This window comes from Taeniopygia guttata, chromosome 14 (genome assembly GCF_048771995.1).
Source record: "Taeniopygia guttata chromosome 14, bTaeGut7.mat, whole genome shotgun sequence".
NCBI lineage: Eukaryota > Metazoa > Chordata > Aves > Passeriformes > Estrildidae > Taeniopygia > Taeniopygia guttata.
In genome coordinates, this window is record NC_133039.1 from 5,300,751 (window position 1) to 5,327,778 (window position 27,028).

Sequence of the window (27,028 nt, forward strand, 5' to 3'; positions counted from 1 at the left end):
TGCCCATAGGAAACAGATCCTACAGGGCCCATGGGGACCAAGGTTGCTCTGGGAAGATTTGTTGAGTCGGTTTTGGATGGCTGGGCTCGTCCTGCCTGGGCTCCAGACACATTTTCCCATCTCTGGGCTCCCTGCATGGCTGCGCTCCATCCCTGTGGGCAGAGCCACTGGAGCGAGGGGTACCCAGGGAGGGGCTGCATTTGGAGGGCTTCTGCAGAGACACACCCCCCTGAGCATTCCTGCAGCAGGGAGGAAAATTATCCTCCCAAGAAAAATTCAGATGTGTGTTTTCTGCTCCTGCCTAAAGGCAACAGCATGGATATTTTGCTTAAAGGCTCTTAAAAATAATCTCTCTTTGTCGTGCTGGCCCCAGTCTTGCTCAAAGTTTGCTCCACATATCCTGTGTGTGTGACAACTGACAGACTTGGAAACACGTTGGAAGTTGGCTACAGGCAGACACTTCACTATGATCTTTAAAATATACAGCATGACGCGAGATATTTTAAATAGATCAAAATACATTTATTACATATTTATATTATTTTCTCTAGTCTATTTATATCTTTTGGAGACTCTTATATATAATATATATAATATATTTAAAATAACATAAAATTGGCCAGTTCTGTCATCTGAAATACATTTTACAAATATATATATACATTGTCACATATATCTCAAATATATGTGCAATGAGACAGAGAAACACCGGAGGTGGAAAAGGTACAGATACTTCATTGCATCCCTCAGCTTCTCTACCACCATTGCCCCAGCGAACAGACTCAGAGTTTTATCCCTGGGAAACCAGTGCTCCCAGTTGCCAACCTGCCCTGTGAACTGGTACCGGGTCTCTGTCCCCAAACCCACGTGGGGTCAAGCCTGGGGGAGCACTGGGGTGTGTTTGGGGGGGAGATGGAGGGGAGAAGGTGCCCTGGGAGCGGGCAGCAGGACAGATGTGCACAGCTGGCGGGCGAGGGGATGGGTGGCATCGGGTTGGGCGCTGTCCCATGTCCTGTCCCTGCTCCTGATGCATCTGGATCCTGCCCTGTGCCAACCCCCCCGTGGCAGCATTCCTGAATTGGGGGGTGGGAGAGCAGGATGTGTGGCCACAGCAGCCACACACTCGTTTCTGTGTGCAAGAAATGGGAGGGGACACACACACACACACACACACACAGGGGACTCTTTTGGTTGTCAGCACGAGAGGAAAGGGAAGAGCAGGAGGGTTTAAAAATAAACATATTTGTTCTGCCTTATTAAAGATAGAAAAGGTGGCTCTGAAATCATCTCCTACAAAAGGTTTGAAGGTCAAGCAGGCACCGAATCGCGAAAGGTTGAGCACTAAGTGATTGTCCCAGCCCTAAAAGACAAAGTGCACTAAATTCGGTGATGAGAAGCTAAGGCTGGTCCCGATGGCCCCCGGCCGAGTGAGGACCCCCAGGGCACAGGATGCTCTTCCCGGAGGGGGATTTGGGGCGGGGGATGCGGCTGTTTTCTGCCCTCTCTGGGGGGTTGTTTGGGGTGAGGCCAAAGTGGAGCAGAGCTCTGAGCCCCGGTTTGGGGAGCTCTGCCCCCAGCCCCAGGATGGGCAATCCCTGCGGGATGTGGCCGGGGGGATTCGCGGCTCTCTCCTCCCTCGGGCTCCTGCATCCTCCAAGGACCAAGCGTGACGCTGGAGTGAACTCCAGGGATGGATTTGGCTCGGTGGAGGCAATGCCCGGCGGCTGGTTATTTTTTGGGGTGGGGGACATTTCACCGTGCTCGTCTCCCCTTCCCACAGGGATTCCACCCCACAAAAACCCACACCCCCAAAGCCTTCCCAGCCCCCTAAAGAAACCCAAGTGCTGAACTGGGGCTTTTCCCACCTTTTTTTTTTTTTGTTGTTTTCTTTTTTACTCCTTTCTTTGACAATTGATGGGATTTAAGCTATGGCTGGGCAGCCTTCCCGATGCTCCCTGGTGGTAGGAGAAATGACCAGTAGCTCTGAGCTCTCACAGGTAGGCAAAAATCATATTTATACACTATGTACCAGCGTGGTCCATGGTCAGGACAAGGAATATACCGTAGATATAGGATATCTCACCAGAGCTAGACCCTCACTAGCAGGGTTTGGGGCAGGGGGTGTGTGAACAGGGGCCAGGGAAGGTCTGGAATCCCCTCACTGTGGCAGCCACAGGCGCTCCCTGTCCCAGTTCACATCCTCCTACACAGCAGTTTAAAAATACATCTGTATATATTATTCTATTCTCCCAGGTAACACTGTACAATCATAGGAGTTTCTTTAAAAGCAATAATTTACTTAAAGACATCTCTATTTCTCTTTCGTTTTTATACAAATATTTACTGTGATATATATATATATATATATTTATAAAGAAGTTAACCCTCTGAGAACTCTACAGCAGCAAGATGTGCACCTTTTATTTTTTTTAAATAATTATTATTTATTCAAAAGAACCTAAAACCACTTAAAAGCATTTGTTTTAAAAAAATAAATAAGTAGTGCTCACACAAAATCTCTCTGCCCCCCCACCCCTCCATCCTTCCCACCCCCCAGATGCTGTGGTGCAAAAAAGCAGGGGGTAAAAGCATCCCCCCAGGAGCAAAGGGATTGGAGATGGGATGGCATCCGCCTTCACTGCCTTAGAAACATAAATGTCATGGCTGGAGCTCAATGGCACGTCCCTGTGTGTCCCCACTTTTGGGGACAATGCATTTGGGGCAGTCAGTGCTAAAAAAGGTCTTCTCCCAGTGGTTTTTAGAGGAAGCCAAAAACAGAGCAGCCCCTTGGTGGGCAGTGTGGGGTGATGGTGACAGACACTGGTGGGAAGAAGCTCTGCAGGGATGATGTCCCTGTCCCCAGCACCGTGCTCGGTGGCACAGGGCAGTGGGACACTTGGGGCAGCCCTTTCCCAGAGCCCTTGGCAAGAAGAAGATGGGGATGGGGACACAGGACAAATCCTGCTTTTGCCACCCATGTTTGGACACACCACAGCAAGTCCTGACCCCAAGACACAGCTTCCCTGGTGTGGGCTGTGGGGGGAGAAGCACCGGGAGCCCATCACACCCAAAATGCTGTGGAGGACCCCGCTGTTGAGCCCTGTCCCCAAGGGCTCCATGCCCAGGGTCAGATGAGGGATGCCCATGGGTACAAAGCCTCTCCCATGGCCGCAGGGAGCAGGGAGCCAGATTTTGGCTCCCAGAGCACCAACGAGCAGCACAGCCAGATGAAGGGACCACAAAGCTGCTCCTGCCTGACCCCTTCCCTCTGTGGGGAGCAGGGCAGGAGCAGAGGCTTCCCACACATGGGGTGCTTTGCCTTGTGCTGGAGCTACAGCTAAAGCAGGCTGCCACCAAGGCCAGCCTGGAAGGCGGCGGATGATGGGGTGTGGGTGCTGCAGAGCAAGAGGGGGGATGCAGGATGGGGGCTGTGGAGAAGGGCTGGGACACGGGATGAGTTCGCATCTCTAAGGCACAATCCACCTTGAGGTTGGGGCACAGGGATGGGCTGAAGCACAAGATGGGGTGATTTTCTCAACTGGCATCTGTTGTTTTGGGGAGAACATCTGAAGCGGGACTCTCTGGTGGGTTGGGAATTCATGAAGCTCAACCTGGCACGGACACAGCTCCAGGACTAGAAGAGCAGCCCAACAAGATGACTTTCCCATTGACTTCCACGTTTGAAAATATTCTTCAATGAAGAAAAATACCAAATTGGTCAGAAAACTGGGGAAATACCCAATTTTGAGAGCCCTCCACTCTCATTTTTGTGCTTTTCACTGTTATGTCCCAGTTATGGTGAACCTTATGAATTCCCCATCAGAGATGTTGGGGGAGACCCAACACTTCAGCAGCTGATGTTCCAGACCCCATTTCCACCCCAAAATACAACATTTCCAGATATTGGCTAATTACTGTGTTTACAATGCTTTTTTCTCTCACAGCTCTGCTTATCCTCATTACCTCCTTGTTAATAATTTCACTACTTTCTTTCACTGCCACAGACCTACAGTCACTTACATCTGTTTTCTGCATATGAAGCCATGCCAGTGGTAAAAAACACCCCGAAACTGGATGCAATCTTAACTTTTAGCTCTTGCATTTACCCAACAACTCACCCCCTCAAAGGACCCCAGTGGCTTCTTCATTCCTTTGTTCATTTTTAAAAAATACTGAATGACTTCTTTCAGATTCAATATTATTATTATTGTTATAATTATAATAATAATAATTATTATTATTTTGGTAAACAGTCTCCCAAACGGTGCGGTGAAAATATTAAAAACCCTCTCACGTCCCTCCCCCATTTTTTCCCAAATTAAAAAGAAGTACATTAATGTTGCATGTTATTTCAAGTGTTGTTCTTGTGCAACTGAACCGACCACCTGCCAAAGGAGCAATTGTTTTGTTGTTGCTGCTCAGTTAAAAAATAAAAGGAAAAGAAAAGAAAGAGAGAAAGACAGAGAGTAAGATTTGTTTCCTGATATTTCCTCTTTTTGGATCTCGCAGTGCTCGGCTCCAGGAAAACGCTGGCGTTTTCCCCACGGGGACAGCAAAGCCCCACGGGGCTGCACGGGGCGAGCACCTGCCCGCGCCCCACGGACCCTCCTCTCCTCATCCTTCCTTCTGTCCATCCATCCATCCATCCATCTGTCCATCCATCCCCCAGAGCCATGGGCCCTGCTGCGGGCGCTGGGCGCGGGGGACGCGCCGTGGCCTGCCACCGTCCCCTCTGCAGACCGCTCAGTGGTTATTGCAATGAAACTGAAAACTATGAACGATACTAATTTCTCAAGCATTCCTATGGCACTTGCATTGTTCTGCATAATTTGAGCGGGTTTTAGGGGAAGAGATTAGAGGAGGAAAAAAAATACCCTTGGAAAAGTCAATGGAAGGACCAAGAGTCATATTTCCGACTCCCTCCTGTACGACCGCTGATCCAACGCTATTGTGGCTTGAAGCCTGTCGAACTCGTGCCTGTTGTCCGGGCTGAGGTCCTCCAGACCCCGACTGTCGTCGTCTTCCTCTTCCTCATCACGGCTCATGAAGGCCAGCTCGTTCTCGTAGCAGAAGGAATTGGTGCTGGGCAGCAGGAATTTGTTCTCCACCAAGTCCTTGGCGCTGCAACGGGGCGTGGACGGGACCTCGTAGGTTTTGTGGAAGTGGGAATAGTCTACTTTGTACTGGTTTTTCTCCTCGAACAAGACGGGCTCGAAGCGGTGGCCCCACAGTATCTCACTGGCCAGGTAGGAGCTCCGAGCTTGCGTCGTCATGGCTGTGGCCTCTACCATGCCCTCCAGGATGACGACGATCTCAAAGTCATCTGTCTCCAAGTCCTGGCGGCTGATCCCGAACAAGGGGCTGTCTTCGTTGATCTCATGGAGAATGGTGATGGGAGACACCAAGAAAATACGGTCCAAGCCTTTATCAAACCCCACGTCAATGTCTATTTGGTCGAGCGGGATGTACTCCCCTTCCTCCGTGATCCTGGGCTTAATTAGCTGAGCTCGTACGTGGGCTTCTACTATGTGGCTTTTCCGTAGGTTCCCAACTCTCCACATCAAGCAGAGTTTTCCATCTCTCATCGCCACTACTGCGTTATGGCTGAAAAGTAATGTCTGGGCCCGTTTTTTGGGCCTGGCCATTTTTGCCATTATTGCACCAATCATGAAAGAGTCGATTATGCAGCCCACGATGGACTGAACCACCACCATGAAGACAGCGAGCGGACACTCCTCGGTCACGCAGCGGAAGCCGTACCCAATCGTCGTTTGGGTCTCGATGGAGAACAGAAAAGCAGCCACAAAGCCATTGACCTGCAGAACGCAAGGTTTGAAAGTATCGTCTCCACCCGGGTTTTCTAGGTCTCCATGAATGAGTGCAATTAGCCAGAAAATCAGCCCAAATAATAACCAGGACACCAGAAATGCCAGGGAAAAGAGTAAGAGCATATACCTCCAGCGGATATCAACGCACGTGGTGAACATGTCTGCAATGTACCTCTGTGGCTTGTCATCCATGTTGGTGAACTCCACGTTGCACTGACCATTCTTCTTTACAAACCTGTTCCTGCATTTCCTCCTGGTGTGGATTTTCCCATTGCCAAAGCCGTTGATACCTGGCATGGTGGTCAACCTCAGCCCGTCTTCCTCGGAGGACACGATGCTGTAAGGGTTGACTCTGCCCGTTGTCATCCCTGAGCCAAGACCACAGTGAAGGTGAAGGGTCTTGCGACTCCCAGTGTCCCCCTGACCCACCCCTGCCCACCCCCCAAATTCTGCTGCGGTGGAAGAGAAGTCCCAAACTTCCACGTCTTGGCTGCCACGTCACCACGTGGATCCTGTGAGAGGCTCTGCAATGAGAAAACAAAGACAGGGCCGTTACCACTCATGGCACAGGGACCCAGAGGGCTGCTTGGCCAATGGTTCTGATGGGCTGCATGTTGAGTGACAACCTCCTACAGTGCTCTAATTCTCCCCTCCTTAGCTTGGCTGATCTCAAAAAGGAGAGGAGAAGGTGTTAGAGTTTCTTCTTTCATGATACGAAGCGAGTGAACAAATCTTACTGCATTTGTGGGACACTCAACAACTCCAGCAGATGAAAAACCTGGAGTTTCTCCACTTCACTTTTCCCACGAGCTCTGCCACCAGAGGGGAAGGCAGAGAGGCCGAGCTGTTCTCCTTGGGACACAGATACCAATAAAGGTACTCCTGGAAGCGGCTCCATCAGTTCACATTGCCCGTGCCAGATGGATCGACGCCCAGCCCAGCATCGACCTCGGAGCACCAGCCCTTCTGGGCTCGAGGGAAAGCACAGGGAGATGTGGATTTAACCTCTGTCCCCCTGCCCGGGGATGGGAGAGGACACGGCCAACATGCATCTGCTTGGAGAAGGCCCCAGAAAGGTGCTTGCTCAGGGCAGATGTCCTGAGGAGCAACTTTCCCAATGTACCCATTGGGACATGGAGCCACCCACGGTCACAGATGGGTTTAGCTGGCCAAGTCTCATGAAGGAACAAGTGCCACTGGGGAATGAGGAGCTGTTTTGGTCCCTTCTGGAAGGCTCAGCTGCAGGGTCAAAGACCTACACTCAGCTTTGCTTGGGAGAGAGGTGACATGGACATGGGAGAGGTGGCCCAAGCCTGGTGGGCTCCCTGGTGGAGGTGAGCGTGTGGTGGGTGAACCCACTCTGCCAGGCAGCTGGACCCACCCAGCCCCTTGTGGGGCTGCATCAGGGAGTGGACAGGATTGTGGAGAAGCCATGTGGCACATCCCAAGCACCTCAAAGAGATGGCACCACAGGAACTCTCCACACACCACCCCCTGGCACAGGTCACCCTATTATTTAGCACCGTGGGACGTGGAACCACCTTGCTGGTAGTGAGACCTGCACAGGGCAGCAGTGTGGTGGGGGGGTGGGTGCAGAGCCCCCATGAGAGCCCAGCTGGTGCCTGGAGCGCAGCGAAGCCGCCGGGCTGGACACGCTGTGCCGGATCCGCCGGCCCCATCGATGCCATCGATTCCTGCAATCAGCTCCAGCGCCCGGGGACACGCTGGGACAAACACACCCTTTCCATTACACAGTGTCCAGGGCCAGCCAGTGCCAGGGAGCATTGCCAGGCACAACCTGCCTGGGGCTGCATCATCCCGGCTCGCAATGATACCCTGCCCTGCCTTTTACTGAAATGCTCCCCAAATCCAGCCTGAGAATCAAGAAACCTCCAGAAGCACTGCACCACAAACAGGAGCACTAAAGCCTGCCCAAACCTCCCAGCTGCTGGACACAGACCCGTGTGTGCCATCACCTTATACCAAACAAGGTTTCCCCCTGCTGCAATCCAAGCACAACCATTTGTATGCCCAAAGTTATTTTTTGAGAGCCACAGGGGTTTGCTGGCATCTCAGAAGACCAAGAGATTGCTCACACACGGAATGAGAGCCTCTTCCTCTTTGGAGCCACAGGGGAGAGTAAAATAGTCACAAACAGTTAATATTAATAGTAAATATTTATGATCTATAGTCCCTGGAAGTGAAACAGGACCAAAAGCAGCCTTGCAGAGCTGATCTATCAGGCTGGCTGCCCAGCACCAACCTGGTCTCCAACCCTAAGTCTTCCTCCTGTCCATTCTGGCTGCATCCATTAATGTTTCTCCTCTTTTTTTTTTTTAAAGGAGATGTGAGCATTTGGACCATAAAAGGCTGGTCCTCTATCACCCCTCTGGCTCACCCCAGGGCAATACACCAAATGTTTTTTGCCACAAGAGGCATTTAAAGTTGGGGTTTTTAAAATTAATTCTAGATGCATTTGAGAAGTGAACAAAATGCAATGAGCCCCAGTGACCTGTGAGAGGATTAGCTGGGGTCTGGATTAACTGTGCTGAAGAGGAGCTGTGCCCGGGTGACTGCAGAAGCAGCAGAGCTGCCCTCACCTGGGGTGGAGTTTTCAGGGACCCTCAGGCTCCTCGTCCCCCTCACTGTTCCCCTTGCCTGCACCCCTTTCCCATCCCTCCTTCCTTTCCTTTCCTTTCCTTTCCTTTCCTTTCCTTTCCTTTCCTTTCCTTTCCTTTCCTTTCCTTTCCTTTCCTTTCCTTTCCTTTCCTTTCCTTTCCTTTCCTTTCCTTTCCTTTCCTTTCCTTTCCTTTCCTTTCCTTTCCTTTCCTTTCCTTTTCCTATTCCTTTCCTTTCCTTTCCTTTCTTTTCCTTTCCCTTTCCTTTCCTTTCCTTTTCCTTTCCTTTCCTTTCCTTTCCTTTCCTTTCCTTTCCTTTCCTTTCCTTTCCTTTCCTTTCCTTCCTTACCTTTTCCTTTCCTTTCCTTTCCTTTCCCTTTTCCTTTCCTTTCCTTTCCTTTCCTTTCCTTTCCTTTTCCTTTCCTTTCCTTTCCTTTCCTTTCCTTTCCTTTCCTTTCCTTTCCTTTCCTTTCCTTTCCTTTCCTTTCCTTTCCTTTCCTTCCTTTCCTTTCTTCCCTTCCTTTCCTTTCCTTTCCTTTCCTTTCCTTTCCTTTCCTTTTCCTTTCTTTCCTTTCCTTTCCTTCCTTTCCTTTCCTTTCCTTTCCTTTCCTTTCCTTTCCTTTCCTTTTCCTTTCCTTTCCTTTCCTTTCCTTTCCTTTCCTTTCCTTTCCTTTCCTTTCCTTTCCTTTCCTTTCCTTTCCTTTCCTTTCCTTTCCTTTCTCCTTTCCTTTCCTTTCCTTTCACTTTCCTTTCCTTTCCTTTCCTTTCCTTCCTTTCCTTTCCTTTCCTTTCCTTTCCTTTCCTTTCCTTTCCTTTCCTTTCCTCTTCCTTTCCTTTCCTTTCCTTTCCTCTTTCCTTTCCTTTCCTTTCCTTTCCTTTCCTTTCCTTCCTTTCCTTTCCTTTCCTTTCCTTTCCTTTCCTTTCCTCTTTCCTTTCCTTTCCTTTCCTTTCCTTTCCTTCCTTTCCTTTCCTTTCCTTCTTCTTTCCTTCTCCCCTTCTTCCCCTTCTTTTCCCTTCTTCCCCCTTCTTCCCCCTTCTTTTCCCCCTTTTCCCTTTCCATGTCACACAGAGTTTCAGGGACCCCTCTGCTGCGGGGTGATGCCAGGACAGATCCCAGGAGCCATCTCTGTTTTTGGGTACAGGGAGGTTCTTGTGGCACAGCCCCTTTCCCATCTGGGACCCCCATTCCCGGACCGAGCCCTTCCCGGAGCTGCAGCGGGTCCGACCCCCCCGTCCCGGGCCGGCAGCGGCAGCCTGGGGAGACGGCAGCTAAATAAAGGCAGCAAAGTGGATGTGCCGGAGCAGGCGGCCGCCTGCGGCTCGTCCTTTATTTAGCACAGTTTTGTTTGGAAATACACTTTCTCGAGTTCGCTGAAAGCTGAAGTTCTGGTTTGGTTTAAATTGGAAGGCTGGAGCCCCACGCTGCCGCTGCGGGAGGCTCAGGCTGGGACAGGGCTCATGCAAACACACGGAAAGCCGTGGCTGGAAGGCTCTGGCAGGGGACCAGTTGGGGACAACATCCCCGTGGTCACCCTGCATCTCCTTGGCTCAGGAGTGCATCCTCCAGCACCTCCCCACAGCCAGGACTGCCCATGGGGGCTGCCAGAGGTGCTCCTGGAGGTAAATCCCCCTTCCTGCCGGCTTCCCACAAACCTGCCTATCGCAGTTTTCCCTCACAGGAACAAAATCAAAACTCCCCTGACCATCCCTGCCCGTTAATCCCATTCCACCCCAGCTGGGTGTGGGGCAGGAGCGGGGCCATCCCCTGTGCTGGTGCCACGCGTCCCGCGCGGAGCCAACAGCGTTCAAATCGTCAGCTTTAGTTAAAATCGGAAACAAAACAGGCTCAAAACACGAGTTTCGGGAACGAGCGGCCCCGGCTCCCCGCGGCTCGGAAGGCAGAACTGCCCCAGCTAATGAGAGGACAAAGGAGGCAAAAAACTCCTGCCACGAAACTGCAGCGACCCATCTCCCACCGCGGAGCGCATCCCCGCCGAGAGCGTCTCCAGCAATCTGCCAACCGCGCAGTTCATTTTATTTATTTCACTTTTTTCTTAAAAGGGGATGTTAAATGTTACGACAATATTCGGAACAGCCGGCACGCTGGGAAAATGCGCTGGGTGCTGGGGAAGTCATTAGTTAGAGCCGGCTGGATGTGTCAATGCGATTTATCATCACACCTTTCCCTGCGCCACCCGCCTCTCGCACCCTCCCAGCGTGGTTTTTCTCATGGGAGTGTATTTCAGTGCTCAGGTGGGGCTCGGAGGAGTTGAGGTTGGGGGTGATGAGTTTGCAGGTCCCCTGTTGGAGGGGCAGGAGAGGGCACGGCGTGAGCGGGTCCCACTCGCTGCTGCTGCCTGCCCCGAGCCGCAGATAACGCTGCCCTGCGCCCGGAGATAACGCCGCTATCTCCCCGGCGATGCCCTTCATGCCCCAGCAGCAGGACAGCAATGTCAGCGGCGAGGAGGGAGCTCGGTGTGCGGCACAGCCCCGAGAGCCCAAACATCCCCCGCTCACCCCGTCCCGACAAAGCCACCCCAAAACCAGGGCACCCACAAACCCAGGGGAGGCAGCTCAGGGGTTGGAGGCTCCCCGAGGCATTCCGGGGCAGCAGCAACGCCTGAATAATTCCCTCCTACAATGCCGTGTCTTTGAGCACTGCCAAAAAATTGAGGGTCAGCACAAGGCAGGGCACGCCAGGACATATAAAGAATAAATGAGAATAAATTGCCCCCTGTTTCCCCTCCACTGCCAAGGAGGACAGGAAAGAGGTTCCCACCGTAGTGCATCCCTAATGAGGAAAAACTGCTCCGTTTTGGCAGGGACACGGGAGGAAAACAGCCATGGGCACACACCCCTCCCCAGGACCCCCATGTACTCCCTATTTCCAACAAGTAGTTGAGAAATCGCTGTCTGCAAGCCGTGGTGGCACATGCAGAAGGGCAACTGAGGCATGTGGGACAAGGAAGGCCCTTGGTGGCAGGACTGGAGGTGACAGGGTGCCTGGAGAGATGCTGGCTCATCCCTGTCCCCCTGAGCCACGTGTGGATGCCACGGGGTATGGGAGCAGAAAAAAGGGCCACGTGAACATTCGTCACCACTGGGGCCAGGAGGCCGCTGTGGGGTGATGGGCTTGTGCTTAAGCACCCTAAAAGTCCTGCTAGATGTGCCCTGGATCAGAGAGATCCCGGGAAAAAGCCTTTCAGAGGCTGCACTGAGCATCTGTTTAGCCCCAAACTCCGTGGTGTGATGTGGGGACTGAGCACCCCAGTCCAGCTGCTTCCACGTCTGCTCCAGCTCCAGCACCCATCCCTGTTCCAGCACCCACCCTGCACTGACAGGGCCCCGGGGCTGTACATCCACCCCTGCTGCTCCCAGGTGCTGGACACTGCCAGAGGGATCTGGGAATGCCACAGCCCCCACAGTCACCCCAACCCACAGCCAGCCCTGCCACCCCTCCAGGTCTTGAAATCCCATCTCATTCTCCTGGAAAACACAAGCTGTTTTCCCATCCCCTCACATCCATACACCCAGACAGCAGGACATGCCTCGGGGAAAGGATGAGGGCAAGGGGGTCACAGACCTTGGCAGGGACCACCTGCACCAGGGACTGCCAAAGGATGCCCCAAAACCCAGCCAGACTGCCCTGTCCACATGACGCCCACCCAAACCTCTGGGGTACCCCCTTACCCCTCCCCACAGCCCCCTGCAGACCCTCAGAGCCCCCCCAGCTGCCCTGGCTCAGAGGATGGGTGTAAATATCCCAGGAATCCAGCCTGGGCCCAGGCAGGGGGGCTCAGCCAGATCCTGGGGAGGGGTCAGCCCTTACCTGGTGTGTGCCTGGGGGGACCCCAGCGCTCCCCGGCCATGGCTGCAGGGCACAGGGTGCCCCGGGGCCCTGCTGCAGCCCGGGCAGGAGACAGAGAGTTTTAATTGAATTTCTAGATTATCCTGGGGGAGAAATTGTAATCTCCTTAAATCCAACCTCTGGTCAAGTCCCATAACCTACTGTCCTGCGCTGGGGAAGGGATTTAGCGAGGGGGAGGGGAGGTTTCCCAGGCTGCTGATGCTCTGCACCCTGCACCCAGCAGGATTTGACCCACAGGACGCCAGAGATCTGCTCCCAGAAGGCCCAGGGCCCTGCAAATTAAAGTTCTGCAGTAGCAATGCCCTGTCCCCATGTCCTGCCATGGTGACAGTGTCCCAGGAGCCTCGGGAGCTGGTGAGGTTGGGACTCTGGTGATGGAGATGGCTGGTGCTGCATCAGCAGGGTCTTTGGAGGGTGAAGAGGAGCCCCTCTGGGTGGAACTCATGGCTGGGAGATGTCCAGGGCTTAGAACTGAAATACCACCCAGCCCAGCCATGCCCAAGGTGCCGGAGCATTGTACAAATGCCCAAGCAAGTCCTGTTCCCTGCCCAGGCTGTGGTGGGCACCTCCCTCCAAAAAAAAAAAAACATCCCTGGAATGTGTGGGCCAGAGGATGTGCCTGGATGGGTCAGTGACCTTGGGGTGTCTCCATCACATGGCCCTGGTCCCTCCTGCATGCTCCCAAATCCAGACACGTGCTGGGCTCCAGCTCCAGCCCCAAACCTCCCAGCGATGGGGCTGAGGCAGATGATGGCAGAGCTGGAATCAGTCGGCTACGCTCCTGCCTGCTGTAGCTGGGGCCTCTGCAGGGACATGGAATTCCATTGGGAATGGCAGGTTCTCATCCAGCACATGCCAGGAGGCTCAGGGGAGAAGCAACACCCCTGCCCCAGCCCTGGCCCTGGCCAAGGAGGGAGCATCCAGCTGCTAAAAACCACCGTGGGAAGAAAAGGGAAAAGCGAGGCAGAAAGGGCAAATGTCTCCAAGTGGATTTCATCACCAACCAGATGGAAACAAGCTGAGGGCCACAGTGCTGAAGGCTTCCTATCCTGAAGGTGACACCAGTGATTGGAAGCATCTCTGGGATATCACAGGCACGGATTGTTTCAAGAGCCCTCTCACACCTCAGGGTCGGAGGCAGGAGATGACGGATCTGGATCCGTCCATCCTCGTTCAGCAAGACTAATTCTGTACTTCCCGCTTGCCCACTTCCAGTTGAGGCCTCTTTCCCAAATCCCATTACTCCCAAGGCAGGTTTTCACTTGTCTCACCTAACACAAACCCCCCACTCCAGGAGCCATGTCTCCCGCTCCAGGGAAATCACGAGTGTGGGCAGAGCCCGTGCCCAGGAAATGTTTATCCTGAAGGCACAACCACAGGGCAGGTTGGGAGCCATGGAGCTGCCAGCCGGAGCCAGGAGCTGTGGGGAGAGCGATGGCATCTCCCCACGGTGACATTCCAGCTGGGAATCTGCACAGAAAGGAGCGGGATGAGAACCAGCTCAGGATACACACATCCCTTCCAGCCAGGAGAGTTGGGATGTAGGCAAGGCTGAGCCATCAACTGCTCATCAGCACCCTCCACTCTTTTTTGGACCTTAAACCCATTATCTTTCCTGCTCCATCAAAACACTAACAACTGCTGAAGTCTTGGTGGGAAATACATCCCGTGTCCCACTGTCCCCGGCAGTTTTCCTGGCTCCGTGGCAGTGCCAGGGTACAGTTGTCATTCCCACCCCTGCAGCGCTGTGCTCCCAGTGGGTTAAGGTGTCAGCAGAGCCCTGAAGGTGACTGTCAAGCCCAGGAGGAAGGAAACGGGGAGGAAGGACCTGCCCAGCTCGGGGAGAGCCGCTCTCCCGGCCCCACTTACCCCGCGGTCGCAGCGAGAGCCGCAGATGCTGAGCCCGGTGCCGGCGGCCGAGGGGACTTTGCCGATGTCCTGCCCGATTGCTGCCGAGCTCAGGTTACAGCCTCGCTTCTTCCCTACATGTACAGGACATGGCACCGCGGCCCCGGGGAGCCACGGCCAGCGAGGGGGATGTGCACCTGCAGCGGCATTTCCGAGGGGCAGGGACGGGAATCGCCCTGTGACAATGCTGGGGAGCCCAAGATGCCTTAGCGTTGGAATGGAAGCGGCTTGGTGGGGATTTCAGAGATTTTTGGGAAGTGAAGGACCAGCCAGAAGGATGAGACACGTTCCAAACTGGTGGATCAGACAGTGGTGTCAGGCAGTCGATGTTCCAAGGAAAGACCACTTTGTTCTTGCTGTCTAATGATGGCCGTGACACAAACCCCATCTTCTCAGGAGAGGATGGAAAATCATCCTCCTTTTCTGCTGGGGATGTCCAACTCCCCATATGCACTCATGATGCCGTCCAGCATCTTCAAGACAAAAAAGGCGCTCGCACTCTTTTTGCAGCTATTAGTTTCATCCAGCTCATGGCTCTGCCTGCAGCAATTCATGAGTTTCAGCGTCTTCAAAATCCTGCAAGGGCTCCCTTTAAAGCTCTCATTCCTCAAGCAGAGCCTGTTTGAAGGAAATCTCCTTCCCAGGGGGTAACAGGTTTCTGTCCCAATGTTTCTGCCTTTTCAACGCTTCTTTGCTGTCACCGGAGAGCTGGACAACCCCAAACTTCAGACATGACCCCAAACCCAAGTAGCTGAAGGGCAGCAAAGGCAGGGCAGGGTATTTTGGGGACCGTCTTTATCTGCTGCATGAAGATTTAGCACAGGCGTTGCGTAACGCTGGGGGGGTCACTGCTCTCGTCCCCTCTCGCCGTCAGAGATCAGAGACTCAATTAATCCTCCCTCATTCCCTGCCCACGGGGACCAGCCATGGGTGCCCTCTCAGCCTGGCCCTGGCAGCAAGAAGTCAAATCTCTGCCCGACGTCATCATCCACTGATGTTGGTAGCCCACAGCCTGGGGGTGATGTGCTGTGGGACACTCCACTGCCACATCCTAGAGCACCCATTGCCGCCACTCAGGGCTCCCATTGTTCCTCCCAGGCCACCCACCTTGCTTGGAAAGCCCTGTTCAAACTGAGGTGGCCATGAAGGAACCAGACAGACACCGAGGTCCCTAAAGTGATTCATTATTTCTGTGCCCCAACCTCAGGTTCTGTTGTTAAGGGGCTCAGCAGACACAGACCCTGTGGCAGAGATCTGGGCATTTAAAGCATGTAAAAGGTCATTTTTAAACCATGAGGGTTTGGTGCACACCTGCCTGTGTTCCCCCTCTGCTCCTTTGCACAGAGCAGGTCACTGGTGGGAGGCTCACTCAGGCACACACTGCAGGATCACAACAGCAATAAAGGGATCCCTATTTTTTTTTTGCCAGCCCTAAAATAACAACCCCCACGTGTGTCCTTGTGCAACCCTACAATGAACAAGGCGAGTGCAAAGCCCGGCGTTGGCGAGCCCGGGCACTGCTGTGTGCACACATGGGCTGACAAGGAGAAGGGCACTAGCAGGCAAACCCAAAATGCTGTCACAGGAAGATTTGGGGAGCTAAAGGTGGTGCCATGCTGCTGCCACCCACAACAGCCTGCAGAACCCCTGGGGTCCTGGTCCTGCCCACTGTCATCCCCTGAGCGGTAAAAACAGACATCACAGAGCATCCTGGCATGGCTGGGTGGCCGTGATGGCGATGGGAGGGCACAGAGCAAAAGGACCCCGGGGCTGGGGCAGGGGCCAAGTCTGGTGGCACCGGGGAGGATGACAAGTCTGGTGGCATTGGGACACGGTGACATGCCCCTGGTGAGGAGCCTCACGGAGAGTTACACAACGCCGGCCCGGCCGCCCTTGGCTGTGTGAGCCGTGCGTGCTCCTATCGACACGGCCCCGGCCGCCCTCCGACATCCCCGCGGGCACAGAACTCTGCAAGTGGCATAAATATGAGTGCACGTGAGCTGGGGACCTGCTCCAGCCCCCCTCAAAGCCTGGAGCTCCAGCAATGGTCAGCACCAGCATCCCACTGTCCCCTGGCTCGGCCGTGCCACGGCAGAGGGTCAGGAGGGCTGTGTGGAGCAGGGGAACAGGGCAGGCAGCCACCCCCAGCATCCTGCTGGGAAAACACAGTGGCTAAGGCACTGCATGACCCCCACCCAGGGACTTTTAGGACATCAAAGACCAGCAAGAAGGATGCAACAAATTCACACCTGGGGGGTGTGATACCAGATTAGGGCAAGGCAGTAAGTGCTGCAGGCAGGACCTTGGTTCTTTGGTCTTGCCTCTTAAGGAGGTCTGTGACCTCAAGCCACCCTCAAGCCTATTTCAAGAGAAGAAGAAAAATCCACATCTTTTTTTGTTGGAGGGGGAGAACAGCCTCTGCTCCCATAGGCAGCAAGGAGCCCTCCCTTCAGCACAGCAGTGGGAGAAGCAGGGATGCTTTTGTCCATAGAGATGGGGAAACTGAGGCATGGTGGCTGGAGAGGCCTGAGCGTGGGGACTGGCAGCAGCCCTTGTCATCGCCTTCCCCCCTGGCTGGCCTGGCCCCAGGTCGAGATATTTATAAAGCCGATAAGGGAGCAGAAAGAATTTTCCAAACGCCGAAGTTACGTAACCTCTCCTCACCCTCCATGGACATCGTCTTTAATTATAGGTTTGGGATGGTGGGGGGAGACCTCCGTGGTGGGGCTGGTGGGGGCCACCACTGCTTGGTCACCCCAAAGGGTCTCACCCTCCTCTCCCTCCCCACAGAGGGTGCCCAGGGCCAGGCACCAGCCTGTGCCACTGCGTCACCCATGGAACCCCATTCCTGAGGGACCCTGATGGTTTTGTGGCCAGTCTCCCCATCCTGTGCAGGGTTTTTGTCTGGGTTCTGGGTGGCTGATCCCCCCATGGTGTGCACACCCTGCAGCATAGCCCAGCACGTGCTGGATGTCACAACAGCTGACAACCTGAGCACAGCTGGCATTGCCATGGTGACAATCGATGGCTGCTGCTGGGAGGATTCATTTGGAGGTGCTGCACCAGCACCTGCTCCCCAAAGTGCTGACCCTGCACCCCAGAGGCTGCAGGCACCCCCTGCCCTCCACCAGCTCAATTTCCACTGCTCTTTACCCCATTACACCCCATAGACAACTTCCAAACCCTTCTCCATCACCTCACAGCTGCCTCCAACTCCACCAGCTGTGCCTCAGTTTCCCCAGCCCTGCGCTTGCTCCCCCAGGGGAGGACCGAGTCCCTTCCCTGGGATATTTTTCTGTCGCCCAACTTCGGCCAAGGCTGCGGAGTTGGAGGGATGCTGAGCGAAGGCTCCGTCGCTGTGGCAACCCGCGGCGGCCGTCTCCAGGCGACCGCCCAGGGATGCTGCAGAGATGCTCTGGAGGCAGAGCCAGAGGGACCAGGGCGGTGGGGGATGTATCCATAGGGATGCCACCCCCCTACTCCCCAAACCACAGCCTGGATCTCTGTCACAGGATGTTAGAACACCCTGAAAACAGCCACTGATTTGACTCAGGCAGCTGCCTGAGCACTGACAAGCTCATGGCAGCACAGGCTGGCTGGTGGCAACACCAGCAGGACGCTCCTGGGTGGGAGCGGAGCCACTCGGCTTCCAGAGAGACCTGCAGAGCTGTGGAAATCATTGCTGGAAATAAGCCCGTTAGCTTCTTAACCCTCATTAAGCAGCTTAAGGGGGGACACGCGCCATCCTACGCAAGCCCGGGGGCGGAGAAGGCCCTGCCAGGGCTCAGGGGTGACGGGATCTCCGTGGGTGCTGTGGGGGTGGCACGGGGGGCACAACCCCGGCTCTCCCCTCGCTCCTGCATCCATCGCCCCTGCTGCTCCTCGCCAGCCGGGCCCAGCGGGCAGGGATGGCGCTGACGGGATGTCACAGCCGTGTGACGAGTGTGGGAGGTCTCAGCGGGGACACGCGTGGCGGTGGCAGCGCCCGGCACCGCGGCTGCGGGACGGAGCGGGACGTTCCTAATCGCTCCGCTTGGAAACCGTCCCGTCTTTACATTTGTTAAATTAAAGGATGGCAGCCTTGTCTCTGATGCCAAGCCCAGGCTTCCTCGGAAATTTAAACTAATGACAGCCAGGGAAATGAGCTGAAACCAGAGCACGGCATCCAGCCGCACCAGCCATCTCTGTGGCAGCTTGCACAGCACCAACCAGCCACAAAGATCTCAACTTGCTGCCCCAAAATCCAGCCTTGCCCGCTCTGCTCGGCCACAAGGTGCACTGGTGGCACCTGGGCGAGCCAGGCTGTTGTGCTGGGGGGTCCCAGAGACCCCCCCATCCTCCTCCAGCCTCTCAAAGGGTGAATATCTCCCTCCTCCCAGGGTAGCGGTGCCCTGGGCAGAGGGGTTTATCAGCACGGGGTGGAGGTGGGAGAGCAGCTCAGCGAGTGCGATGTGCGGATTTCTGCAGCTCTGAGGATTCCTACAGCCGGCTCCATCCTGCCTGGCCCTGTGCCGGCAGGCAGCGGGGTCCTGGCAGGGCGCGAGGGCTGTCGCTGTCACACGGCCCCTCGCTGCCCCTTTCCCCTCGGAAATACCTGGGCTCAGGCGAGGGCTTCGCTCCCGGCGCTCTCCAGGCTCCTCTGGGCTGGTTTTGTGCTGCAGCTGAGTAAAACCACAGAGTGGTGGTTGTATTTTTTTTTTTTTTCCTTTTATAATTTTCTCGGCGAGATAAAATTAAACAAACAAGCCCTTCTGGGAGCAGCGTGAGGAAGGGAGCCTGCTTCCCTACAGATGTGCTTGTCCTCAGCTATTACAACCACTGAATTAAGCTTTCCCCGGGGCTGGGACATTTGCACAATCCCACTCGTTCGCCTCCTGCGGTTTCACTGGTAGGAGACTGGCTCACTCTGCAGCCTCCCTCCCCATGAGGTCATTACCCAAACACCTATTTTTCACAAAAACATTGAGAATGTTGGGGTTTTTTCCTGACCTCACCATCTTGCCATCAAATTAGAGTGGTTTGGAGTGCAAGGCTGGGAGAGCTCAGCGAAGCAGAACATGTTGAGGAGAAGAACAGAATAGAATAGAATAGAATAGAATAGAATAGAATAGAATAGAATAGAATAGAATAGAATAGAATAGAATAGAATAGAATAGAATAGAATAGAATAGAATAGAGATGCAGCCAGGCATTCCCCAGGGGATGGGACTGCAGTGGAGGGGGAAAGCTGTCGGTCAGGAGGGAAGTGGGCTCTCCAAACCCCATCTGTACTGCAAGCCCCATCTGCATCCCCTAAACCCAAAAAGGAACAACCATGGCATAAGACTTGCAAACACACCTAAACTTCCCAGCTTCATCTGCCTCAGGAGCCAGCACAGAAGCGTTGCCATAGCTTTGAGGACCACCGGTGGGTTTTGCAGCACAATCTGGACCACGGATCTATGCAAATCCCCAAGGCAGAAGTCTTTATGGAGGCATATGACAACCGAAAAAGAATAGCGCTCAGTGCTCTACTCCCACACGCCACCCCCCAACTTCACCATCATTTAAATCAGTCTTAAGTTGGAAGAATTCAAATCAACACTGTCGTCACAGAGCCAAGCAGAGAGGTGACACAACTTGGATGCTGCCAGGGAAATTGCCCCCCTGAGACTCCAAACTCATCAGCCCATCACTTTTTTTTTTTGAAACCCCATCGAGGAAAACAAATGAACTGGCAACTTGCTGCCCCCAGCCCTCCATCGCCTCTTGCCTGGGCTGCTGGAGAGGTTTCCAACCAGCCTTCCCCCTGGGATCAACAGCAGGGGGACCGGTGGGAGAAAAACATATCCAAGACGTGCTGTTGAGGCTAGAGAGCTGCAGTTGGAAAAGAAATCAAAGCTTCTAAAGAGAGAGATGCCAAGGAGATACGTTGTTCCCAAGAGAAACAGGACATTCCTCTCCCAGGGGGAGAAAATGAGGAGGAAGGCTCATGCCACCTCTTTCAGCTCCCTGGCATAGGTGCTCAGCAGTCTGGGCACAGCTTGTCCCCGCTGTGCCACACCACAGACACAGATGGCATCACAGCTATTGGCTTTTTTTCATGTGTTTTGTTGGGTTTTTTTTACCCCAAAAGCACATTTTCCATTTGGGAAAAGGTTTCTGGGTCCTGACAGACCCAAGGTGGATGTGGAGCCACTCTTTGGGCTCCTGGAGACCTCGCTGCCTTTCTGCACCACACAGAATCATTAGGGTTGCAAAAGGTCTCTAAGATCACTCAGTCCAACTGTTAACCCAGCACTGCCATGGTCACCACTAATCCATGTCCCCAAGTGCCTCATCCACACCTTTAACCATGTGCCCAGACCTGCTGCTGTCTCAGGGCATCAGCAGAATCTTCAGGGCTCTTATGGGAGTGACAAAGAGAAGAAGGGAAAAATTTATATTTCCCTGTGGGAAAAAAATTTATATTTTGCTATTGCCAGAAACACCAAAATCAGGTCCTGGCTTAGTCCACAGGGGGAAGGATCATCAGGTCAGATTTTCCTTACAAAACATGTTTGAGTTACACAAGCAGTGGGATCAGGCTGGAAGCAAGCGGGTGAGATCATCTCAGTGCAGCCCTGGTTGATGCCCTGAAACCACCCAGTTTGGCTGGTTCAGCACAATTCCTGCAGCAAATTGTTCCTGCAGGAAGTTTTATACCTGTGCCCTTGGGCTAAGCCTTGACAGCATCCTTCCCTGGGAACAGGTACCTGCCTCCTCAGGCAACACCTGGGGACCTCGGAGGGAGAGGAGGGTGGGAGCAGAGTTGGCCTGGCTATAAATAATCCCATGGAAAGGAAACAGGAGAAAAAACCAGCAAACAGAAACCAATAAATCCAGGGAGATGTGTTCAGCTACAGGCACTCGGTGTGAGCAGATCCTTGTGCTCCATGTGATCCCATAGAATCAGGCACAAGAGAAAATGGGATCCATTGCAGCTCAGCAGGGCAGGATCCAGCCCAGACATTGCCTTTCCATGAGAAACACATGGAAACCAACCCAGAGCCCGCTGTGATACCACACATGGCTCGTGGCAAGACCTCATCCACTCTGCTCCATTAGAAAAGATAAAGTTGAGCAAGGGGAGAGTTAAATAAAGGAGAGTTAAATTAAGATGCTTGTTGGACCATGTTAACACAGAGCTGGCCTGGCTCCTGGTGCCACCGGCACTGAACACCCAGCAATCCCATCCCCAGCAAGCTGGGAAATAGCCTGTGTTTAAGGCAATCATTATTTGCAATCTGTGATCCCAGAGAAAAGGGCAGAAAAAGCAACTTCTCATTTTCACCAATAAAAGAGAAATTGCAGAAGCTCAGCGAGCACAGTGGCCAGCAGGTCACAACCAGCAGTGCTAGAGTGATTCATCCTAAAAGAGCCAGATTTAGTCAAACTAGCCTAGAATAAGGCAGGGAAACAACCCAGAGTTTTCTCTGTTGGTGCCTGCCAGTTATTCACCCATAGGAGCAACAGGGCCAGCGAAGAGAAGACAGAGCAACATCATCCCCACCACCGCTGTCCCTCCAGCTCCAACGAAAAGCTTCAATCCCAGCTCTCACACCTGCATACTGCACAAAAGCTCATTAAAGTGAGAGTTTTTTCCCTCTTTTCCCAGCCTGTCTTCCCCGAAAAGTGCAGGAGGACCAAGGGACCAGGCACTGCTCCGCAGCATCCACCGGACTGGTTTTCCCCATAAAACCATCTGAGCAGCTTCACTTTGGCTTGTGTGTAACTCATTATTAAAGCTGAGCAAATAATTCAGGGCAAGAGCTCCAGGAGCAATGTTTTGCCTTTTCATTTTCCGCTCTCGAGCTGTCTGCAGTTTTCCCAGAGCTCGGGGATGATTTAAAGACCTGTCTCCGGACGGGAGCGCCTCGCTGCGATGCGGCTCCGAGTGGTTGATGGCCCGGATTTCACGTGCGTGTTCGAGGACACGCCGGACACATAAGGATGGATGAGCCTTTCCCGGTACCCTAATTAGATGAGCAGCATTTGCAAGTGGGTTCTGGGGATTTTTTTTTTTTTTTTCTGTGTTGGAGACCTGCAAACCCTTCAGTGCAGAGCTAATGACCGCCTGTTTGTTAGGCAGGGCTCGACTTTGCTTTGTGGTGCATCATTTCCTTGGAGCATCCCATTCCCTGTTCCTCTTTACACCTCAAACCACTAAGGATGTGGGAAAGGAGGATGGGACCATGGGCAGAGCTGTGATGGCTCCAACCTTCCAGCACCGCAGCCATCCCAGGAATTTGTTTCCTCATTAGTGGAAAGGTTAGAGGGAAGGGATCGGCTCTGTGCAAACTCCCCGTGGTGCTCATGTGACAGGCTGGCAAAGGCAGCTCGCCCCAGTGCTCGGGCAAGTGCCAGCCAAAAGGAAAGCAGGGAAGGGAGAGCCACATTCCCGGGCTGCAGAACCCAAATCAGAGGTCCCCATACTCGGAGTAGATCCTGTCCCTCCCCACACCAACTGCCCGTCCCTGGGAAGCCCATCTGTCCTCAAGGCCATGTGAAATGCTGACTCCAACTGCCTCCACCCTTTTCCTGGAGGAAAGGGCTGTTGTCAGCTGGTGCTGTGACCCCAGACACTCATCAGAGAAGATGAAGGGGCTGAGAAAGGGACACCCCTCCTGAAGCTGCAGTAGGAGAAGCTACATCGAGGACAACCCTGGCTCATTTACGGGCTTGGCCCCGGAGAAAGGTCTGAGCTCCCAGGACTGGGCCAGGCAGCCGCTGTCACTGAGTTTGTTGCTTTGAGGATGGAGCAAACCAATGCCATTGACCTCCCACTGTAAAACCCCTCAGAGCAGCTCATGTGCTGGACAGAAGGAGCCATTTAATGCGCCCCCAGCACCTGAAAGGGGCCAGGGACACTTTGAGGCCATCCCAGGTGACCAAGCCTGGGGTTCCATTAGTCCTGGTTGGAAACCCCTCTCCAGGCCCAAACAGCTTTCTCCTCCCATTGCATAATTGCACTTTGTTGAGCAGACCCAGCCTCTGGCAATACATTTTCTCCAGCCTTGCTGCTCTCCTGAAACATTTTCCTTATTCCTTTTGCTCTCTCTGGACAGTTGTTGAAACACGTGGAGAGGGAGAGGAGAGAAAAAAACAATGCTTGTCCTGCAGGTAAAGCAAAACCCCAGATGGGAAAGGGGGGAAAAAAGCAGGGAGTGGTGTCAGATGCCTCTTCCCAATCCATCCCCTCCCAGTTTTCCTGTGGGGGTTTGATAAAAGTGCTTTTTGGCTGACAAAATGATTACAGGGTGCTGAGACAGTAAGTTGCACATGGGTTTCTTTCTTGCCTTTCAAACAGGGTGAGGACATGGCTGTGCTTCTGGAGGGGTCACAATTGTTGGAATCTGTGGGTATTGATGATTCTGAGATTGTATAAAATCTCTGTCTTTCAGCCCCGCTGCCAAAGCAGAAGCCATAATTCGTCTGTGCTGGTTTCAAGGCTGTTTATTCTGTTTATCTCTAACATGTTCTGCTGCCCTGCCGCAGCTCTGTCCTGCAGGGCAGCGTGTGGGGCTCTGCCCTCAGTGGGATGGTACAAACATTAAATACCACAAACTACCTGTGCTGGATTTACAATAACGTGCCAATATCTGTCACCTACGTTGGACAGTGTGTCCCCAGCCTGAACCAACAGAAAAATGCCAACACCACAGTGAAACATGGAGGGCCTGAAGAAGGAGAAAAAGGACAAGGCACACCCAATTTCCTCCATCTTGTCCCCTCTGAACCCCTAATCTAGAATCCTAAAATTTTACTATTGCACCCGTGCCACACTTAATTATTACTTATATCAAACACTCAGAGCTGGTAATTCATCCTGTAAGATTGAAAACTCCTCTCCATGTACAGAGATCACAGACAGTGTCTCTCGGGGCTCTGTCCAGGGGGGTTCCTGACCCCTGCCAGGGTCCCAGGCCCTCCAGGGCAGCCAGATGGAAGCCCTGGATTCCCACAGCAATGATGGGGGTGAGGAAGGGGGGAATTTGGGAAGAGGAGGAAGGAGGGGAGGAAGGATATTTTCTGCTTGGGAAAAAAGCAAGGACGGAGCTGGTGGGAACGTGCGTGAGTGGAGCCAAAGGCGGGCGAGGCTGAAGATCCGTGATGGATGGGGCTGGCTTTGGGAGGATGCTGGTGGCGGTGTCTGGACCAGCCCAAAGAGGGGAAGGGAGAAGCTGCAGCCGCTGTCCCCTGAGCAGGGTCAGACCTGTGGCCTCGCTCAGCGGCACCACGGGGAGAGGAGCGGCTGTGCCCGGCTCCGGTGGCAGCGCGGACCGCAGGGGCAGAGCGCGGTGCCCGCGGCACGCTCGGACCCGCCGTGCCCGCAGGCAGCGGGAGGAGGATTTCAGCTCCCAACTCAATCTGTTGGAGAACTTGGCCTGCTCCCCGTCAAGCTGAAAATAGCGCACATGTAAGGACGCGCAGGCAGCGCTGGCCGTGTCCTCGCCGAGCGCTTCATTCCCGCTGCGCCCCACGCAGCCCCTGAGCCCCCCGTGGGGACACGGCCGGGCCAAGATGCTCCTCAGAGCATCCTTATGCCACATCCTTATGCGCACAGATGTAAGATCCTTTCACCTTCAGCTGCTTTTCACGGGGACCGCGGGGTCCGTCCGGCGGCGGTATCGTCTGGAGCGGGCGGGGATGAGCGCGGCTCACGGCGGGAGCGGAGCTTTATTAGCAACAGCATCTGGCTCCAGCCCTCCCCGCTCACCCCTGGGATCAGGATGGGGCAGAGAGCACGCAGCAGCGCCCAGGAGGCAGGCAGGGAACTTCTAGTTTGTCTCCTGATTTTATCTCCGGTGGGAGAATGAAGCCCCGGCGCTCCGCTGCAGCAGCCCGAGATGCCCGGCCCGGGTCCAGCCCCAGCCCTCCGAGGGATGGGGAAGCAGCAGAGCGTGCTGCAAGCTGGAGGATGGAGATAACCCTGGCAGCAGCCAGAGCTGGTTCCTGCAGCGGAGAAGGAAGAAAAGAGGCTGAGCTCCCCATGGACCGCAGGCGCAGCAATAATGGGAGAGCTTTGTCGGGACATCGCTGCAGCTCTGAGCACAGCTTGTGCAAAGTGCTGCTTCTCTCCCATCCCTGCTGGGAATACCTCTAAAGAAATGTTTCTCTAAAGGGCAAATACCCCGGGATGGAGGAAATACAGAAAGCAGCCTTATGGGGCGGTGACTGAGAGATCTAAGAATTACAAAAAGCAAATTACACCAGGGCTGGGGAGGAATATACAGGGGTATACATGGAGGTACAGGTGATCCACATGGAGCTTGGTGCTTGAAAGAGGGAATTGTTCAAAACACACAGGATGTTCTGTGCTCAGGGTACTCAGGGTGAACCGTCCACAGACTATGAGGTGATTCCCTGTGGAGCAGGAGCCAGCAGCCCTCCAGCTTCCAGGATGTCCCACGTCCCAGGACATGGCTCCCCAGCAGCACCCAGCAGGACAGGCACTGCCCTGTGAGAACACATTTCTTCCCCCAAATCTCCACTCTGACAGGGTTCTGCTTTATGCCAACAGTGTCCTCATGGTGCAGCACTTGGCTGGGGACAGCAGCAGGACACCGGGGAGTATCAGTGGCTGGGCAGGGACCAAGACCACACACACAGCACACCAGATCTGCACCTGGGCATGGCCAAAACCTCTCTGCTTCCCAAATCCCTCTGAGGAGCAGCGTTAGCCAGCATGTGGTATCATCTCTCCTGAAACAAAGCCATTGTGGTTGAGGCAGGATCCTTATTAATCCTTTCCTCTCTTTAATTTCCATTTTTTTCTCAGTTCCTTTCCCCGTTGCTCAAGCAGGGCTTGGGAAGGGCCCTGCTGCTGCCAGCCCGTGTCCCTGTGGCACGGTGCCACTGGTGCTATTGCTCCATGGCACAGGGATGCCATGGGTGGCTGCATTTGGGGTCGATGCTGAGATCAGAGGTTGCAAAGGGAAGGGAGCCATGGAGAGAGCAGAGAGCCCCAGATGGAGGCAAGGGGAAGGTGGGGAGCACCAAAATAATGCCCCATCAACACCAGGCAGAGGACTGGGAGGGATGCACAGGTGGGGCCCAGCCCCATCCACCATCCAGCGGGGGGGATGGAGACAGAAAACTGCCACTTACTGAACCAGCTCTGCTGAAACATCCCAGCTTCTCCCCACACACCATTCCTAGGGATGGACCACAGGAAAAAGAGTGGGACAGGACTTCCCCAGCACCCACCAAACACAACAATCACCTTTCCCACCTCTGTCAGCAGCACCTCCCTCAGCCACCCATCACCACCACACCTCCCTCCACCCCTGGGTCATCCCATCACCTTCCTCCCCCAGGACCCTGAAAAGCACCATTTTCCCTGTGACATCCCACATCCAGCCCTCCTGCAGTCCCCTCCAGCACCAGCCCTGCAGCACCGGCTGCCATTGATGCCACCAAGGTGTCCCCAGCTCCGGGGACCCGAGGAGGGCCCAGCTCAGAGCTGGGGGGGCTCCAGACCCTCCCACGGGGCCATTACATAAACACCGGGCCCGGGACTGTTTGTGTTTGTGCTGCCTTCAGCGCTCTGCTCCTCAACCCTACTTGCATAACAAATAATTAATAATAATTAATGACTGGAAGAACGGTGTGGGTTGCCAGATTGTGCTAATTAGTGAACAAACGCCACTGCACAAGCGAAGGCAGGCGTCACACGGCCCTGTGTCCTCACCAAGTGTGGGGACACGATGGGGACAATGTCCTGTGTGACTCTTGGCCCTTCTGGAGAGGGGGCGAGGAGGAGGAAAAAGAAGAGGAGGAGGAGG

At 54.2% G+C, this 27,028-nt stretch overlaps 1 protein-coding gene across 1 annotated transcript in view; it reads right to left on the reverse strand.

Moving 5' to 3' along the window:
- Window positions 1–500: 500 nt before the first annotated feature.
- Window positions 501–27,028, reverse strand: part of LOC121470718 (ATP-sensitive inward rectifier potassium channel 12) — a 36,026-nt gene continuing 9,498 nt past the window's right edge. The window contains exon 2 of the mRNA XM_041719073.2: window positions 501–6,352. Within this exon, the coding sequence (XP_041575007.1) occupies window positions 4,905–6,194 (1,290 nt within the window). The 5' untranslated portion in view covers window positions 6,195–6,352 and the 3' untranslated portion in view covers window positions 501–4,904. The remainder of the gene's footprint in view (window positions 6,353–27,028) is intronic.